At 32.8% G+C, this 21,739-nt stretch overlaps 1 protein-coding gene across 1 annotated transcript in view; it reads right to left on the bottom strand.

Annotated features, from left to right (window-relative positions):
* LOC142349744 (sorting nexin-18-like) overlaps nt 1–21,739 on the bottom strand; it is a 142,384-nt gene that overhangs the window by 53,953 nt on the left and 66,692 nt on the right. The window contains exons 4-6 of the mRNA XM_075401491.1: nt 10,839–11,037; nt 10,469–10,594; nt 516–657 (exon numbers count right to left, since the gene is read on the bottom strand). Coding sequence (XP_075257606.1) covers nt 516–657; nt 10,469–10,594; nt 10,839–11,037 — 467 coding nt within the window. The remainder of the gene's footprint in view (nt 1–515; nt 658–10,468; nt 10,595–10,838; nt 11,038–21,739) is intronic.

Below are 21,739 nucleotides of genomic sequence, written 5' to 3'. Positions count from 1 at the left end.
AAATGACTCAGAACCAATACTAGAATTAAAGCGACATTTTGTGCATTGATAAAAATCAAGTCTTTAAAAGAGAATGAGAATGTACTTACAATCCTATTGTTACACTTAGTGTCCCCGTTGGCAGAGAATGTATCTTATGTTTGCTCTATAATGACTTTTGCGATCAGAGCAAAATACAGAGAAAGAAATACCCATGAATATTTGTGGCTCCTTTGTAGCATATTATTTTTGAATGAGACATAGTTTCGAAACATTTAAAGCGACATAATGCAGTGATCAAAAATCTCCTTTTCTATAGCTAATCGTATACTACCCAGTGATTGAGCAATTTTATCTCACTTTTGCTAACAATGCATAACTTTTGAGATTTTCTATATTTAAATGATGACAGGCAAGTTACTGATGAAGTAACGCATGAAGTTGATGCAAGTTTTTGTGGAAAATCAGTGTCGTTAAAAATTATTTTATTGTTTGTAATTTGTTATTCGGGACAATATCAGAGATTATTGACTAACCCAGTGCTGTAGTCTGAACATGCGTTTGTGGACGAACTCTGCTTCGTATCTGCCAGTCACCTGTTTGTCAGGGAGAGGAGGAATGCACACTATCGGGTACCTCTCCCTCAGTCTATCGTAAAGCCAATCAAAGTGCTTGTACCTTCAACCATCAAAACACAATGAAAATCAACAGCCACTAGTAGTATACTAAAATGCGCGTATTGTCACGGGTGAATGTCCCCCTCCCCCCGGGACGAATCGTGCATCGTTTAATGGTCGAAGAAAATTTCTCTCAATTTTATGGTGACAAAAACTTAGCAATTTCTGGAGTCGATAGAAAATGCATTTCAAAATTGAAAAATCTTAAACCCTTCTTCGGCCAGAATAGACTATTCTCGGGTTTTTAATTTGAAATTTAAAAACTAACGAATTTGTCTGTGATAGAGATAGTGCCAAGAAATTTCAACAGTAAAAAGAATTTTACTCAATTTTCGGTAGATAAGTTGATTGTCGCATAGAGCAAGTATGTATCATGCGCGAGTGTTTTCTGTTCATCATTTAATGAAATATCAGCCGAATTAAGATAAGAATTTTCTCCTGTTTGTGTTTTTACCCACCTATGTTTTTAATTTGATAGTTTTCCAGATTAGTGTGCGCGCCGATAAGAAACCTAAAAAAAATTGAGTACCAAGGCTCCAAGAGGATATATATTGTGTCTAATAGCCAAAGGTATGCTATTGACTTCAGCTCAGCGTCAGTCTTAAAGAAGAAGAGAATAGCATAGTTTGCATGTCTTAAAGAAGAAGAGAATAGAAGTTTGCAAAAGCCAAGACAAAAATGACAAAACTTAGGTGTAAAATGATAAATGTTGCAACATTTTTCAGTCATGTTGCAACAAAACTGAAACAGTGTTTTGAAAAAGTGTAGTAAGCCAATTCTTATACAATTGTTACAATATTGGACAGTTAAACTCGAGACATAATTGCTTAATTTCGCGATCAACTCTGGGCACGTTTATGCAAACCAACTTCCATAAAAAGCAATTTGCCTAACCAAAAACTTATGCATTGTCAATTAAAGCAAAGGGAAGATGTTTAATTGTAAAAACAAAGGTCTCTGCGTAATAATACAAGTTAAAACATCCATTTCGTAGCAAAACGTGGGTCAGCTCACAGAACATTGAGAAAGTTTTAATGGAACGAATTGACAGACAGAACTCTGCGTATAGTGATCAGAATGAGAAATTTAACACAGATTTGTCTTTATATACTCGGAAGAAACTACTGGGTGACATTTCACAGCACATCAACCAATCAATTGTTGCACTTCGTTCGCCTTTTAGAAGAGAAAATTCTCATCTTAATTCCGCTGATATTTCAGTAAATGATGAACTGAAAACACTCGCACTTGATACATACTTGCTCTATGCGACAATCAAACTAGCGTAATTGAAATCTTTTGTAAACATTCGGTATTTGTGTGCCCATTTCCTGTCGCCTTCAAAGATTGGTTGTTGAAATAGTGGAAGTAGTCTGTCTGTCTGTCTGTCTATCTGACACTATGTAACTAGACACGGGCTTTATATTTTTGTTACCAAGACAGCTCGTCTGTGATTGACTGGCGACTTTGGTTCGGTTGTGATATCAGTACTTGCAGGAATCCACGAGAAGCTCTCAATAATTACAAACTTCCTCCCTTAGCCCTCGTTTCCGTATAGAAAAACGTCTTGAATATCATTGTCGTAAAGATCTTCATCACATTTTCATCTCTCGTCTCCAGACCAAATACAAACTCCCTTACTTATCCTGTTACATGATCAAGCGTGTACTGCGCTCTTTTCTTCAGCAGATTTTCAAACACTGAACTGTAGCTTTGAACAACAATGACCTTAGCAAAAGAAACGCCGACATTTTCGATAATGAGGTAGATTTTTACGTGAGCTGTCTGATTAAAATGCCAGCAACTTGCCTCGCTATTTTACTTCTGTACAATCCGCCCAAAGATTCTTAATTCTACGTTTCTCTTTACCAATTTCAATCAAAAGTTAGGGGCGTTCTGATCACAGCCAGAGGCACGGGAATTTTAAATTTTAAAAATCAAATTGTCGGATAATTTTCATCTTATTTTAAAGTACGAAATGGATCGTTTCCTCCGCTTTGAGTCCCAACCGGAGTTTGATTTAATCGGTTTGGATTTCAAAGCCATTGAAACTCTTGTTTGCTCTAGCTTTGCAGAGAGCGGCTTCAATTGATGATCCGTTTTTTTGCTATGCAAGATCACAGGCGCTCTCCAAACAGTCAGAAAATAAACTAAACAAAGAAAAACGCTGTTGTTTTCTACAGCTCCATAAGATTGTACTCTTTGAACAAACTGGAGTCGTATTCTGCTCTTTTAAAGCTTAAACGAAGGTGTCTTCCTTAGCTCAAGCAAACATTTTTCTACTAACGAGGGCTTCGAGATTCTCAGGATATCGAATGGACGTAGCACTTTACCTATAGAAATGTGTAGTCGAGATTGCGTTACATCTAATTGAACAAACAAAGCTATTCTGTTGCAAAAATAATTTAAATCAATTTTCGTCCAGCCAAAAGGTTTAGCTTGTACTAAAAAAGATGGCAAACTCTTTAGCAGTCCTCTCGGAAGTTACGTTTTCGGTAAATCAAATAAAAAATCTCGTTGAAACTATCTTCTAGCACAACTGTGGCTTCTGATGGTGTACCATCGTTTCTTTATCGCAGATGTTATACTACTCTAGCCATAAATGTATGCTCTTTTCATTTATTATTGAAGCCAGTGAATGGCCAAACTTTTACAAGTCCGTATTTGTTAATCCGATAACCAAAAAAGGCTCCAAAAGGATGTGGAAAACTATAGACCAATCTCTATCCTGTCCCGAATTTATCTTATATTCGAAAAAAATTATCTTTGATTACCGGTGTTGTCCTTCGGTCAAAGCTGAACGCTCGACAGCATGGGTTTCGTAGTGGGCATTCAATTATTACGAACCTTTAAGCATACTTACAGGATATTCATGAAAACTTTGACAGTAATTTTGAGCGAATAATAGTTTACCTGCATTTCTCCAAGGCTTTTGATACTGTGAATCATAAAGTTTTACTTTGCTAGCTGTCATATTTAAGACTAGACGAAATGTTTTTGAACGGTGATGACATCTGATCTTACTAACAAAACTCAAGAGTTCTGACCGATGGATGTGTGTCTGACTGCGAATCTATCTCAAGCGAGCGTTCTTGGTCCTTCTTAGACGTCCTTCCGCTGCGTGCTTTTTCAACTTGTTTCTGTTACGCCGACAATACGAAGTTAATGTTCTTGTCCCAAAATCTTTTCTAAATTGCAGCAATATCTTGACCGTCTCGCACAATGGTGCGGAGACAATAGTATGGCCTTTATCCAAACAAATGCATCTTTTTACATCTCTCAGAGAAAACCACTGGCAGCCTCTTGAATGATGATTCATTATGCACTCGGTTTACAAGTATCAAATATTACCAAATAAACGTCGGAAGAATTGCTCTCGAACGACTAGTGGGAGCTCTAATCAATTGCAGCCTGCTTCTGTCGGGGCGGAGGGAGGGGAGCCTAAATGGGACTAAGAATTTCTATAGTGGGCTTCAAATAACCACATTAGAGGTTTACATATACCACTAAGTGAAAAATGTCACCAGTTTTGGCGCATTTTCATTTGACTTTTAGTATTTAATTACCGCAGATTGAGTTCAGCTGCTTGAAATTGTGATTGAGAAATTTAGATCACACGAAACGCAAAAAGTCAAGGGCGTAAAAGTCACTCGAAAAGTCAAAACGGTCAAGCGAAAATTTTGCATACACGTTTACAATGATTGCTATGAACTTCGTTCAAGAGCCATTCAAAACACTCAAAAGGGGCGGTTAATTAGATGTCAAACTCCTGAAGGCGCGAAAAACTTCAATTATCAGTGCCCAATTGCCTGCTTACTAAAGTAAAATTCAACCTGTACGCGTGCGTTATATTCTCCATCCTCTATGCTTCTCCAGCCTGGCATTTTGACACTATCCATTTACGACTCGATGAGAAGCTTTATTGGAATGGGATATGCTGATATTTTGCTTATAGTGATTATAAAACTGTTTTGTCCCTCTCAGAGAGCTTTCCTATTGCCTACAAACTTATCCATCGTGATTTGAAGTTTTTCGTCAGCATTGTTTAAGGAGAAAGTTGCATTCCCTTCAGAGAACATCTCAGTTCTGATCAATCTAACAAATGTCTCCAAAGTAGGCATACAGCTCCTCTCGCTGCAATGCATGTGCCGTTATGCTGTCCACCAAGTCGTACTTCAACCGCATTCAAACTGTTTTAAGTGATTTTAATGACGTCAGTGATTTCGATACTCTCCCCTCTATTGGACTACAAAAATCGAATGCAAAAGTTCAGCAATCTGCGAGACTCCACATTTCAATACAATCGAAACTGTAAGTTGTCAAAAAAAATGTCGGTGTTCTTTATATATGTGTATCTTAATATCTCGTGTTTTCAAGAGTCTTTATTTTACTCAGCTTTACGTGCATATCTTAATTCGTTGATGTTTAAATTCCATCCGTTTGCTAAAATGAAGCCGTCTGCATCTACTGGTGGTGCTGCTACTGCTGCGTTTCCCGTTTCAATTTTTGATTTAGTTTTTTAATGGCTCCCTTCATTTTAGACAGCTTTGCTGAGCAACTGCTGTTTAAATTCACTTTGAACAGAATGAGCGCGGAATGAAGCTAGCCTAGAGAAGTTAAAAAGATTTATGCAAAAAGCTGAACAGCCTGTGAACTAAGGTAAAGCTAAACAAACTTTTACTTCGAAGTTAAAAAATAGGACAAGCCCTGAAATAATTCAAAAAAATTTTCATTGACTGAGCAAAACCACTAGAGAGAAGGCAAATTTTTGTCCATACACCGTTTTCTCACACTTTGAAAAAAACAGTAGTAATCAATGCCCAATTGGCGTATTAGAACAAACACCAATAGCAAGAAAGCAACTTTTTGATCAAACACTTGTTTTTCAATCTGATTTAAAATTAGATTGAAAACTTTCACGCAGCAAAACCACTCGCTTATTCGCTCTACTTCCTGTTTTGGCGTGACCAAGATCATCACTTCAGCTTGACGTCAAAAATCAAGAAAACGTTCTAACAGATCCTAAAACAGACAGCGCCCCAAAACTTCAAATTCTGTGAATTGTAAAAATAGGAGCACTATAATAGCCGGCAGAGAAACTGAGGGCGACTGTTAATAATCAACAAAAAGATTTTTTAAAAAACCTTGAAAGCAAAACCGAGACCCAAACACTTTTCAGAAAGTAGTCAGTCAAAAATCTTACATAATTGTAGTAAATTTTAGTAGTAGTAATCGTGCTATATTTTATCAAAAATATTAGTTCCAAAACAAAAAAATGAAAAATCTAAGCAAAAACGTAATCATTAGAAATTTTGATTAACTGATAAAAGCAGAGCAAGTAAAACGGAAACTCTTAGAAGATTGTTAGAATGCTGCATAAAAGAATGTGAGAATACGGACAGAGACAAAAAGACTACTTCTATTTTTGAAAAATCAAATTGAAAAAAAAAATGAAGTGGAAAACAGATAAACTTGAACATTTGGAAATCTAGGCTTACAAAAATTGAATAGCAACCCTCCTGAACAAATAAAAAGAAAAAAAACAGTTCAGAGATTCAAAGCGAACGATTCGAAAAAAATAGTTTTCACTTGTGGAAAAAAAATCGCTGTATTTCAAAGACATGACGAAAACTATAATTGAATTCGTAATGAAACGAAACCTGATGGCGCACAAAATAAAAATACATCACCCTATAAAGAGGCATTCAATGCATGTATTATCAAACGGAAGTTGCATACGAACTGACTTTTGAAAAAAGTCCTCTGAAGGATCCAAATAAGAAGAAATGAAAAGCCAAAATTCATGTTAAAGATTGCGAAAAAATCTTCCGTATTGAACTTGAAACGCACTATTAGGCTCTCAAAAACTCTGTGCTATCAATTTCCGAGGATTACATTTTAATACAGCATTTAATTAAAAACATACCCGGCAGATTGCCGGAAAATAGCCGCCGTTGATTCCAATAAGCATGATTGGGATTGAAAGAATAGATATTGAAAAAAAAACAATTTGGTACAAAAAAATTTTTTAAGTCCGATTTATTTTGATGGCATTTCGTAGTTGAACATAACGTACTTCTAATTCTTAGAGAGAGGCTACATGGGCTACTATCAACACCAATAAGCATTAGAGATGGTAACTAAGACTTATAGGAACGACTTTCAAATAGTGGGCATCTAAAATTGGGCTTTATGGATTTATCCCGTTTCTATTTCTCACTTCAATTTTTTATACTGACTCTGTTCATTTTGAATTGCTTTGCTGAGCAACTGATGTTCAAAATCACTTTTAGCAGAATGAGAGAAGAGAGAAACTAGCCCAGAGAAGTCAAAAAGATATCACGCAAAATGTTGAAAAAGCGGCAAAATGAGGTAAAGCGAAACATTTTTTTATTCGAAGAAGTAAAAAAACATAGCAGGACAAGTCCTGACGTACAATTCAAAGAATTTTCATTGACTAAACAGAAAAACTAGACTTAGAATGGACTATGAGTGAATTGAGAAAACCATTTTTAAAAAACAAAAATCAGATAAAAAAATAAGAAAAAAACAGAAAATCAATGTCAAAATGCCGCATGTGAACAAAAAAACCACTAGCGAGAAATTAAAATTTAATTCAAACAAAAAGCTTGGTCTAGAATGAGCTGTGAATGGATTGGGAAAACCACTTAGAAAAAAAATCCGATCCAAAAAAACAGTAAAAATCAGAGTGAAATTGCCGCATGTGAACAAAAAACCACTACCGAGAAACCGAATTTTTGTTCAAAAACCGTTTTCTCACTTTACTTCAAAATTAGAGCGAAAAAACTTCACGCCGCAAAACCACTCGCTTTTTCGCTCCATTTCCTGTTTCGGCGTGACCAAAATCAATACTCCAATTTGACTTCAAAAATCATGAAAATGTGTGAACAGATCTTAAAAAAAAAACATAGCAGGACAAGTCCTGACGTACAATTCAAAGAATTTTCAATGACTAAACAGAAAAACTAGACCTAGAATGGACTATGAGTGAATTGAGAAAACCATTTTAAAAAAATCCGATCAAAAAATTTAAAAAAAACAAAAAATCAATTTCAAAAAGCCGCATGTGAACAAAAAAAACCACTAGCGAGAATTGAAAATTCAATTCAAACAAAAAACTAGGCCTAGAATGAGCTGTGAATTGATTGGGAAACCATTTAGAAAAAAATCCGATCCAAAAATCGAAAAAACAGTAAAAATCAGAGTGAAATTGCCGCATGTGAGCAAAAAACCACTACCGAAAAACCGAATTTTTGTTCAAACACCATTTTCGCACTCTACTTTAAAATTAGAGCGAAAAAAATTCACGCCGCAAAACCACTCGCTTTTTCGCTCCATTTCCTGTTTCGGCGTGACCAAAATCACTACTCCAATTTGACTTCAAAAATCATGAAAATGTGTGAACAGATCTTAACAAAAAAAAAAGACAGCGCCCCAATACAATTCAAATTCTTTGAATTGTAAAAATGTGTGAACAGATCTTTAAAAAAAAGACAGCGCCACAATACAATTCAAATTCTTTGAATTGTAAAAAAAAAGACAGCGCCCCAATACAATTCAAATTCTTTGAATTGTAAAAAAAAGCGCTATAATAGCCGGCTGGGAAGATGAGGGCGGCTATTAATTATTACAAAACCAAATTCAATGCAAAAAAACGGCCACCTGGACAAAAAAAAACGGTTACCCTCAACTAGCAGGTCCGTAAAGGCTATCTGAAGGCATCTTGTCTTGAAACTTTAACAATCGATAGTCTCATTGAAAACTTATTCGTGATAACTGGTGTACATGCATTCTTTTGTGAATTCAATGAATTTTTCTGCAAACTACTTTGAACATCAAAAAATGGAGAGCCAAATATGTGAAAGACAAGTTTTAAACGAATTAAGAGTAAAAAACGTTCTCACAGAGCATTAAAAATTCAGAACCGATAGGATGAGGTATAAAGAGGGAGAGAAAGAGATAAATCGGTAGCAGCAGCAATATACAATGAGTCGGAGAGCAAATAGATTTAAAAAAACGAAAAAACCCAAAAGACAGAGAAAAAAGAAGGTTGAAAGCAGAAAAGGAAAACAGAAAAAAAGAGTCGGGGAGGAAACCAACGCGAACAAAAAGCGAAAAAAGGGGAGTTAAAGACAAAGAGAAGGAAAACTCGAATATGATGAGAGAGGAAAAACAGAAAGAATACAATACAACAGAAACCATAAGAACATCAGGAACCAACCGTAAGAAAAACAATTGGAAACAAAAAAATGAATCAAAAACAGACCAAAAAAAATAAAAAAAAGAAAAAACAAACAAAAAAAAACAACCAAGAAAAGAAAAAGAAAGAGAGAAAGGACGAAAAAGGAAAGTGAGCATGAGAAAAAAGAAAAACAGAAAAAACAAAAGCGATAGAATGAAAGAAAATGGAACATCAAAAAGAAAGAAACCCAAATCATGAGAGAGAAAGTACGAGAACAGCGAGATAGTGATCAAGCGCAAAACAAAAGCAAAAATTTGAATGCAAAATAAAAAATACAGTTAGATAAAACACTTGGGAGTGCAGAAATAGAAGATCGCACAACAGAAATAAGAAAGACAGAGAAAGAAAAAGAAGGGAGGGAGAGATAAAACAGTTCAAAGGAGATGAGAAAACAGGTCCTGGGTGAGACGATGAACTGCAGTTCTCATAAAAAGGATGAATGTGCTAATCAGATCCCGTTGGACGTGCCCAAAACGAGGAATGTGCCGATAAAAAGGAATCGTTGTCGAGCCTTTGCGAATGCTTTTACGAAGTCAACACGCACAGAACTGAGTTAAAGAGCTGACTAATGCCACCAACAAAACTTTCCTTGAAAAAATTAAAGAAGGAAAATGATATACCTATCATGTTTTGTAAGCAATAATTTATTAGTAACTGCCCCTAATATGAAAAAGTCCTCAACTGTGCGCTAAAATTTTTTTTATTTATTTCAAGACCCCAGTTTTGTCATATATAATTTTTTGGCATCTAAATTAGGTTATATCATTGTCACCTTTTGGGTCTTTTAAACTTCACAAATTTTGTTCGCTGAAATTCTTCTGTATCAAAAAAGTTTCGTACAGTGAAACTGTGGCAAAACAAATTTCCATCATCCACCTTTTAATCCTTGACGTTTTCGGTGAGCGACTTTTCCTTCACAAATATTCAAGACAACCTTTTTCATCAATAATTTTTTGACAATGAACTACTAAAAACAATTGTTATTTTTTCGGTAAAAACTCTCTGTCTTGACACAATTTCGATCATTTACATTTTCAGTATCAGAAGCTTTTCGGCCACAGACCGTTCTCTGAAGAAGTTTTTGGTCACAGACCTGTTTCTGAACAACTAATCGGCAACAGGCTTTTTCGCAAAGCTTTTTTCGGTAGATGACACGACCTCTTAGCAACATTTTGGGTCACTGACCTTTTGGCAACACTTTTCGGTTAATGACCTTTTTTGCAACATTTTTCGGTCAATGACCTTTTAGAAACATTAATTAATTAATGACCTTAAAGCACAATTTTTCGGTCGTTAACCCCAATTAGGCAACCGCTTAACCGTGCTCTTCGGTAGTACTGTTACAACATGCCGGTCAGTAATGCCTCTAAAACATGCCGCCTTATGTGTTCACGCGATTAATATATAGATTCATTGAAACCGAGAGCATCGCAATATAGGTTAGCGCAGCTTACAGCTATAAAAACGTTGCCTTGGGGTCCAGAGTAATCAATACTTGCCGCAGTTATTTTTGAACAATTATAAACATCTAGTTTTCTAGACAAATTACCTTCTCTGAACTACGACAGTGCCACTGTTTTTGCCTCCTGGGTTCATGGAGCTTGTCAGTTGGTAAGCCAAGAATTTTTTCATTCCTTTCAACTTAGTCTGCTTCGTGGGGTCGGACAGAAGACATCTGGACAAAATTAAATTAAAAATCATACATAAAAATCTGCTCAACAATATTAGGTAACTGCTATTACCAAAATCAACTATAATTGTACCAAAAGCACCGCAGATACCTATTATTCAATATTTATCTCAAACTCAGCGCACGCAACTTTATTGATTGCAAATTTCATTATTATTGAATTCCTATCATCATTCGACATGTGAGAGGTCAAGCATGAAAAAAACAAACTGCCACCTTTGGAACTAACTTGACGAGCTTATCTGATGGGCACACTTCCCAGTAAGGGCCAGCGGTAGTTGTAGTAATGTTAATTATCTCTGTGGGCTCAGAGTTCAGCTTCAAAGCACCCATTATGTAGTCCATGGCTTTAGAGCTACCTGACCTCGACCCACCAACACCACCAGCCTTAGGACCCCTGTCTGTTGGGGTGGACAAATCATCTGAATCTAAAACAGTACTTTTCAAAGTATCTTAAAGCATTCAGACCTCACACCATTTCATAGAAAAAGATCAACTACACTAATGAGCAACTATCGATCATCTTCGGCCACACCAACATTTGGTAAAATTTGTGAGAAACTTCTGCTAGCGCAAATGTTCAACTACATCAATCAAATTAATCTGTTGAACAAGTAGTAATTTGGATTCTAAATTAAAAACTCGTCAACAGATGCAGTGTTGTTATTCAAAGAGACAGTAAGAGAAAACATTGTTATTGTTAATCACTGTGTACCCCAAGGCAAAGTTTCAAGCCATTAATTTTTCTTTCAAAATTTAACGATTTCTCGCAAAATATCAAAGGTGACTTTGAGCCTAAACACTTTGCAGGTCATCCTACTATATTCTGTCGATATGATCCATGAGAGAAAAATTTCAATTTCATATTTATAGGAGACAGACAGTTACTTGAAGGAAAATCAACTAATTTTGTATGCTGAAAAACAGCTCATTCTTTTTCTTCCAGGGATGAATTAGAACTAGGAGTTAATTTAACACGAATGCTACAAAACCTGCTGAACTGTCGTTACTTTGAAAAACACCTTGAACCTTGAAATTATTATTTCAAGTACATCTAAATGTGATTTTATGAAAAATTGAGTTTATGATTTTTTAAAGATTTTATCAGTTTTTTTTCAAACATTTTTGATTAAAAAACAGCGTTTAAATCGACAGCAGATTAACTGGGTGTTTTATGCGCATTAAGTATGATCACTGCCGTATGATCTCTTTAAGTCAGTGGGGTACATCAAAAACATACAAAAAAACGTGCAAATCGCCTTCAAACAACTGAAAAGAAGAACGCAAAAACATGGTGCAAATCGCCTTCAAACAACTGAAAAGAAGAACGCAAAAACATGTTAAGCAGAGTAAAAAACGTTGATATTGAAGAGCAAGAAAAAGTGGAATCACTTAACTTTTAATGTAAGAGCAGAGGGGGAAAAGTTCTTGCAATGTCAGCATGAACATATAACAAGGGACAGACAATTAGGATCATTCGGTTCCTATTTTTATATATAGGAACGAACAGCCTAACGGGTAATATCAAACAATCACCAGAGGATCAAAAATCGATTATGGTATTACTTTATTCCAGTATATAAATTTGATTATTCTTGAAGGAAAATCAACTAATTTTGTATGCTGAAAAACAGCTCATTCTTTTTCTTCCAGGGATGAATTAGAACCAGGAGTTAATTTAACAAGAATGCTACAAAACCTACTGAACTGTCGTTATTTTGAAGAACACCTTGAACCTTGAAATTATTATTTCAAGTACATCTATATGTGATTTTATGAAAAATTGCGTTTGATTTTTTAAAGATTTTATGAGTTTTTACAAACATTTTTGATAAAAAAACAGCGTTTAAATCGACAGCAGATTAACTGGGTGTTTTATGCGCATTAAGTATGATCACTCCCGTATGATCTCTTTAAGTCAGTGGGGTATATCAAAAACATAAAAAACGTGCAAATCGCCTTCAAACAACTGATAAGAAGAACGCAAAAACATGTTAAGCAGTGTAAAAAACGTTGATATTGAAGAGCATGAAAAAGTGGAATTACTTAACTTTTAATGTGAGAGCAGAGGGGGGAAAGTTCTTGCAATGTCAGCATGAACATATAACAAGGGACAGACAATTAGGATCATTCGGTTCTTATTTTTATATATAGGAACGAACAGCCTAAAGGGTAATATCAAACAATCACCAGAGGATCAAAAATCGATTATGGTATTACTTTATTTCAGTATATAAATTTGATTATTCTGAAGGCGTGAAACCTTTCGTTTAATTTGTAAACTCCAATTTCAAGACAGGCATTACTCGAAAGCTCAACAAGGAAAAAAAGCGCAAACTGACGTACATTAAAAGATCACAATATCAATAGCCAAAATTTGCTAGCATAGCCTCCTTGGCTTTCATTGGAATTGAAATAAGGAAAGATTGTTTACCTGTTGTTTTCTTAAATTCTAAGGGTTAGATTTCTACTGTACTTGTCATTAGAGAGAGAGAGAGAGAAAAAAGCTAAACTCTCAAAAGACATACATTAAATTACAATATTTACAAAATACGAGAACGATCATTAAAAAAACTAACAACTACTTTTAGAAGTCCTGTAAGTGACGCACTGGCAGCAAATATAAAATGAGTATGATAAATCTGGCTAGTGAACTTCAGTATTTCGACGAAACACTTATCATGCTGTTCAAAGACGGTGAAGTAAAAAAAAATCTAACTCCGTGACTTTGAAGAAAATTGGCAGCAGGAGTCACTCGTTAATAAAATGGAAAACAATTTGCAGAGGTGGGTTTCACCAGTTCCAACAAATTGAATTAAGAAATTCTAAAATTATTTCGTTTCGGGATCATTTTACATGCTTCCCACATTGGTTTCGTATTTCCCATTCAGGAGTTGAAAACAAATTCATAGTGTCTATTTTAAGTTAGATATTTAACATTTCGAGTCCTAACTTTTTATTAATTTGCCAGTTTTAATTTAAAAAAAATTAAAGAGTAGTGGATAAAACAGGGCTTCCAGCCACCAGCCAACTCGATCCATTTCCCCTCGTAAAAACTCGGGGAAATGGACCACGCCGGCTGCTTTCTGGAAGCCCTGTTTTATCCACTACTATAAACAAAACTAAAAATAAAATTAAGGTAAAAAATAAGTCATAATTCGCAATACACACATACTACTCACTCTCCACATATACCACATTCACTTTCTACTCAAATAAAGCGCTTCCTTATGTGCTCTATGTGCACTTAATTTTTTCTAAAATTTTATAATATATATATTATATTATATATTATATTATATATTATATTATAATATATTATATTATATTATATTATATATTATATTATATTATAAAATACATAACATAATATAATATAATATAATATAATATAATATAATATAATATAATATAATATAATATAATATAATATGATATAATACATTATATTATATTATATTAAATTACATTATAACTTTTATAATAATGCTAATGCTAAATAACAATTAAAAAAATATGGCAATCTATTCTTCTAACAATTTATCTATATATATATATATATATATATATATATATATATATATATATATACACCCTTAGCTTTTAATTTAGAGAGTATAAGATAAAATATATAATATTCGGAATCATCAGACTTATGGGTCTAATGAACGGGTCGACCATGCTTCACCATCTATTGCATTAAACTTATTTATTATATTAGACTTATGGGTCTTCAACCATGCTTCGCCATCTATTGTATTAGGCTTATGGGTCTTTGACCATGCTTCACCATCTATTGAATCAGTCTTATGGGTCTTCGACCATGCTTCTCCATCTATTGTATTAGATTTAAAAAACTCATTAACAGGTTTCAATTTATTAGTAGACTCTAATTCTTTAGTTGAATAAACACCTCTGGGAAAAATTATTTCTTTATGAGCTTTTTTTATATGTCCCTTTATCCCACTAAAACTAAATATAGAAGAACAATATTCACAACTCACCTTTGTTGAATTACATTCTTTACATATAGCTTTCTTTTCTATCAAAAGATGTTATTTGTTTTGCAACTCCACATCTATTGCAAACTTTATTTGTTAAATCAATTTTATTATTAGTAAACTAGAAGTATGACTCGAGTTAGAAGTGAAGCTATAGTTAGAAGTGGGGTTAGAGTTAGAAGTAAAACTAGAGTTAGAGATAGGGCTAGAGTTAGAGCTGGAATCGGAATTAGAGTTAAAAACAGAATCAGAGTTAGAAAAAGAATTAGGGCTAAAGCTAGAACTAGAGCTTGAACATTTTGAAGCAATTCCCCTAGCCTTTGAAAGGGGTTTATTCAAACAAATACCACTCAATATATCATCACCACATGCACACATAATTTTATTCTTATGTTTCATTTTATAATGGAAAGGTAAATAACTCGGGGATCCACATTCATAATCACACTCTAAACATGCTGCTGTTTCCATCATTTGATTATTTATAATAGGTCAAATTTCAAATTTTAAGTTCCAAATCATATCTTATAACTAGCTATAATTAACTATAACTAGCAATAACTACATATAACTAGCTATAATTTTAATTTACCTTCTAGTATTATCTTTACCGGACACACTCTTTTAGATTTTCTCTACCTAAATTATTAAGAGTATTATATTTAAATCTTTTATCTAAAATCTGATCAACACCCAATTCAGTTTTATCTCTAATGAAGTCTATAATTTCATCTTTAAATTTTTGATTACTTTTATATAGATCACTTAAAACGGCTATACCCTTTCTGTTTAAATTTTAGTTTCTTCATCAATATACTCTTCATGTATACCCCCCCAACACGGACGAAAACCCAAGGGGGGATATGGCGTAGCATGGATTAAGTCCCATGTTTGAAGACTCATGATATTTCTGTTCATGGTCTAAGTCTTCACCATTGTGAAAGGACCTCCGGTCTTGGTTCCCCAACATGGACGGAGTCCTATAACCCGTATTCAATAATGAGCCTGTTCTGTTTATCAAATGACTTGCATGTGTTGCCACTCGTGCTGCAGTTTTTACTGTCGGGTCAGGTTTTAAACAATCATGTATGTATAATAGTATACCTATACCCATTGTTATTCTTCCCCCATACTTAACCACATTAGCAAGAAGCTTTTCTTTTGTTAGAACATCATTCTGAATCTTAATACCTCTTGAAGTAAGAAGTTTATCAGAGTAGAATATATAGTTATCTTTATTAATAGTATTTCTGTCTGTAGCACTATTCATTAGTGGTTTAATATAATCTATAATTTTATTTGTACAATTATAATAACTATTATTTAACTCTTGAATTATACCATGGATGTCATGTTTGCACTTATATGTTGTATTAAAATTTTGAAAAAGATCAGCTCCATTATAAGTTGTTATATAAATAGTATCACAATTCATTCTAGCCATATTATTTATCTGAGCTGGTTTATGACATACTACAATCATTTGAATATTTTTATTTCTTCCTTCTGTAAAATAATGAACTATATCCTTATTAAACTTATCACCTATATCACCAAGAACAACTACACTGTTTTTGAATGTGAGTATATTTTTCATTGTCATCATATTTATATCACCCATATGAAATCCAGCATAGGGCTTGCCAGTCTCAGGATCAATCCAATCCTTTTCATCTTTACATATGATGATTATGGACCTCCGGTCATGGGACTTCGTCCATGCTTCGCCATGTTACCATTTGCTTTTGCTTTTGTTGGGGAACCAAGGCCGCAGGCCCTTCCATCATATCTTTATTATCTTGTTCCTGATCCTGATACAACTTCAAGTATTGTCTAACAAAATAAGTTACCTGTACCAGTAGCACCATAAACAATAGTATGCAATGGTGACTTTTCAAATTCAAATCTAACTTAACTTTTATTCAAAAACCCTTCAAACATTTCTTCTAGTTTGGTATATTTACTTGGCAACTCACTATATATAAAAAACAACACAATGTTAAGAATTCAAGTATAAAAATTATAGGGCCTTTATCCAATTTTATATATGAAATATAGACTTATAATTAGAGTTATAATTAGACTTATAGTTAGAGTTATAATTAGACTTATAATTAGATATAATTAAGTATGAATATTTATTATATACAAATGCTTACCCTAACTTCTGAAGAATTCATTAGTAAATTTGATATTGACAATAAAGCTCTGAGTAAAATCAAAATAGAAGATATGATAACAATTGAGATAGTAATGGGAGATCAGACTCCCGTTAACATCAATGATTCTAACTTTATTACTATTGTAAAACTACACCCAACTGATGGCACTCATTGGGTTCTAGTTATAAGAAGGAGAGCCGGTAAGGTTTATTACTTTGATAGTTTTGGTGTTGATACTCCACCATTATTCTTAAAAGAACATGTTGATCTAGGATCTGATGAAAGAATACAAGAATATGATGAATCTTATTGTGGTGCTTATTGTTTATATATGATCTATCTCATTGCTAATGCTTATAGCATAAAGAGTGCATTGGATACTCTAGTTAATCAAGTAAAATGTCCAGAGGCATATAATAAGTGTTTGGGTTGTAAAGCTAAAGGTAAACTCGAAGTTAATGCTATTGTCAATGGTTATGTCAATGTTAATAACAAAGGTAATGTCAAAGGTGAAGGGGCCTCTGGCCCTGGTACTCCAACATGGCAAAACAGGGACAAAGTCCCATGACAAACAGGAGACTCCCTATCAGATGACGGTGTTAATGATAATGATGATAAATATATTAGTATACTTAGTGAAACCAAAAAAAGACATATACCCTGCTCACAATGTAGATGTGGAGGGGAAGTAATGTTGGTGTAAGGACCTCCGGTCTTGGTTCCCCATCTAATATCTGGTCCTAGTGAATGTGGAAAGACGGTATTATTAAAGTATCTATTTTTGAATAATATAGAATTTGATAGATTATATCATTGGTCCTACTGGTAATCAATATGATGATTTAGAGCATAAAGATATTGTGTTTATTAAAGATATAAAAGAATTACCACCACCTGAAAACTACCGGAAGGTATAAAGAAACTCATGATATTTGATGATGTCGGGTGTAAGGAACCAGATATTGATGAATACTTCTGTAGAGGTAGACATAGTAATTGTAATATGATATATCTTAAACAAAATATATTCTCGGCAGATAGACAGAATGTTAGAGAGAATTGTAATCTATTTATTTTCTTTGAACAAAAAAGTAGAGCCACCAAAGCTATATATCAAGATTTCTTCAGTAGAGTAGAACTTAGTTATGATGATTTTAGTAGTATATGTGAAAAGGTATGGGCTGAGCCTTATAATTACTTTGTCATTGATAAAACTAAAAATAGAAATATTAATGGTAAATTAAGAATTAATTGGAGTCGGAGATAGTTTAATTATTTTTATAGGGCTTTACCCATGTTACACCATGATTAAGAATAAGTATAAGTGTAAATGTAAGTATAAGTCTAAGTATAAGTCTCAGTCTAAGTAAAGGTCTAAGTATGAGTCTAGGTAGAGGTCTAAGTATAAGTATAGTACTAAGTCTAAGTCTAAGTATAGTTATAAGTCTAAGTCTAAATCTAATACTAAGTCTAAGTCTAAGTCTAAATCTAATACTAAGTCTAAGTCTAAATCTAATACTAAGTCTAAGTCTAAGTCTAAGTCTATAACTATATCTTAAATCAGATGTGAAGTAAAACTCAACACATCACCATTGAAATCAATTGGTCTTCCATGCTCATCTTTAATATGAAATTCAATATATTCTATTTTATCCTTTGTTACATTTTGATATAAGATATAAGTCGGTATAATATTTATCAAGTAACGTGATGGTTCTGTTAGATTAAAAGTATATAGTATGTCTGTGTCATTCCCATTATCTTTAACACCAGATATAACATTACAATGAATGTTAATAGTACTAAAACCCATAATATCAATAATCTTTTGAGATGTATAAATACCCGCTCTATAAACTATTGTCCTAAATACCAGTAATGGGGCTATTGAGTTTTCTACATCAAAGCTGAGTGCTCCTTGTTTGATTTCCATTTTACATTTAATTGTATTTTTATCAGGATCTATTATAACATTACCATCAGTTTCTTCTTTTATTAATTCTGCTATGTTAGTTAATTCATATGCACCCGGTGTAATAGTTGAATATAACAATGGGATTCCTTTATAATTATAATTAAGAACAGATGTAATGTTAGAGTCGGTGTTAGTGCTAGAGATAAGAGGTTCTGCTATCGGCGAAGCCAGTTCCCGGATTGGTGAGCCATCATCATTCCCATCTACAACTGTACTAGCATATAAAAATTGATTATTGTTTCTATTCACATTAAACACTGAATTATAAACTGATAATCTAATTAAACCTAATTTTGTTGTATTAAGTATAGGTTCACTAAAGTTAAACTTTTCTGTCGACTTTATCATTCTAAATTTAAGTGTATGTTCTTCTTTAGTTTTAGTTAAAGCTTCATGTATCTTTTGTAGTTCCCATAAGATTAAGTTGTCTGTCATTTTTGATTTTATAAAAATGGAATTTAAATTGGATATAATAAAGACATACACAAAGTAAGATTATAATATAAAACAAATAATCTAGCAACAATTAATACGGTTAATACAAACATTAATATCATTCTCAATAGAGAAGAGAATCATTTATATATACATGATTCATATCTAGAGATAGTTTGTTGTATCAGATAATACTGGTGGTGTATTTGCTAATAATGCCAATATCAGATTAGTTAATTATGAAATAATGGCATTATTTAGTTCAGTTTAGCTTAAAACTAGTGGTGGTAGGACTATTGAATAAATAGATCATTGTCATCCAAATCTATTGATGTATAAGTTATTAACTAGTACTGATGATGAATACGATAGTGGTTTTGTTAGAAATCAAGGTAATAGAGATAGTCAACTCAAAGGTTATCATGCTGCTGCACAAATAAGTCATATGTATATGATGGTTAAGGTGAGTGATCTATTTGGTTTTGCGAATGATTTAGAAAAGACAATATAGCGGTTAGGATTTGAACTAACATTAAAAAGAAATAATAATGATAGAGCTCTATTTAGAGTTAATCGTGATCATGCCCCAGTGGCTAATGATGGTAATATAGAAACTAGAGATATGTCATCGTGTGTACCTAGTATTGATTCTAGTAATGATAATAGAATTATTGTACAGAAAGGATTTAATAAAAAGAATAATATAGAATTCAGTTATAATAAAAGATATTTTATAAGAATGTACCCAATGCTACTAACTTCTTATCTGATCTTGGTATGGAAAGTGGTATGGAAAGACCAAAATATATAATAATTGGTTTTGAAAAAAATAATGTTAATGAACAAACTCATGATGCATGTACATTTGATATAATGAATGTTACTGAATGTTATTGAAAGATTGGTAGTGAATTTTATCCTGAGGATAGAATGAATATTAATTATGGCGCTAATAAATATAATGAGGCTTTTAAAGAGATTGTTAATTTTAATAAAGATTATAATGGATTACCTCAAAACATTAAACCATATATAAATCATAGAACATTCAAAAGTAGTTAAAGAATATATGTATTTGATACTAGATATCAAAATGATCATATAGGTCCACAACCAATACAACTTAATTTTAAATTTAGTGCTGCGGTTGCAGATGTTACATGTCAGGCATTAGTATTAACTAGAAAAGTTATTAGTGTTAATAAGGATGATAATAAGATGGTTGATATAATCTCGTAGTTATAGTATGGTTATATCTAATACTATAGTTCTAGCTCTAGTCATTGTTATAGTCAATGTTATGACATAGTCAATGTTATATTATAACCATTGACTTAGCCAATGCTAAAGTCAATGTCATCTGCGAAACACGTTCCCTGATAGACAATGTCTTAATCAATGTCTTAGTCATTATCTTAATCAAACTATTTCCTACTAGTCTTAACAAAACCTTTAGCATAAATAGTATCTAGTTTCTTTTTAATCTCTAGAGTTAGACCTCTAGCTTCAAGTTTAGACTTGGGCTTTCGCTTAGGCTTAGGCTTAGTCTTAGCTAATGGGTTAACAACAAAAGGATTATACATATTAAATTCCACTATTTTTTATATATAAATATGAGTAACTTTAATAAGTTTAAAACTAATTCTTATTGTGTTGGTGGTAGACATTATAGTCGTACTAATAATATAAGAGGGGTTGTCACTTCAAAAGGAACTAAGATGTTAAAGGGTAATTGTACTAAATGCAAAAATAAACCTACGACAGTATCTGATGCAGCAATAGAAGCTGAGGGATTAAAAGATTTCTTTAAGAGTGTTGGTAAAGCAACAGTTAACTTTGGAAAGAAAGTTGCTTATCAGCTACACCTGATTTAATTAAATTTGCGACTACTGGTGAAGGTAAAAAAGTAGTACAGAAAGGTAGAGGGTTATATTTAGGTACTAAGAAGAGATGATTAATTATATTAGAGTTTAAATAATAACTTTTTCAATCAGGAACTGCTTCGCAGATGACTATAAGTGTAAATCTATGGCTAGATATATCTAATGGTAAATATTAATACTAATATTATTATTACTAAAAATATTATAACTAAGCACTAATAACTTCAGTTTAAAAAATACTCAATTTACTTTTCTTGTTCTTCTTATATTCCTCATATAACATAACTAATTCATTATACTCATCATTATCTATTTTATTATCATACATTGATTTCGTATATAGTTTATTCAACTTATCACTAAACTGTTTACTTAAAATATACCTTTGTGAATACTTTATAATTTTATTTCTTATTTTAGTAGTAATTGTTTTTGATAATGAACCACAAACAGTTGCTGTAGCAAAAGCTGTTGGTATAGAATAAGGTAATTCTATACCTGTTAATGCAACTGATGTTGATGTTGCAGTTGTTGCCATAAATGATAACAATATTTCTGTTATCTAAGCTATGTTAATATAATTCTTACACCTACTTAACTTCTTATTATAGTTATTAGATTCAGTTTCATAATAATTTATAATATCTTTTAAAATGTTAATTTTATTATTAAAT

This window comes from Convolutriloba macropyga, chromosome 11, assembly GCF_964194025.1.
Source record: "Convolutriloba macropyga chromosome 11, txConMacr16.3, whole genome shotgun sequence".
Taxonomy (NCBI): Eukaryota; Metazoa; Xenacoelomorpha; order Acoela; family Convolutidae; genus Convolutriloba; species Convolutriloba macropyga.
The sequence above is the reverse complement of the archived record's forward strand: the minus strand, read 5'-3'. Positions and strand labels throughout refer to the sequence as shown.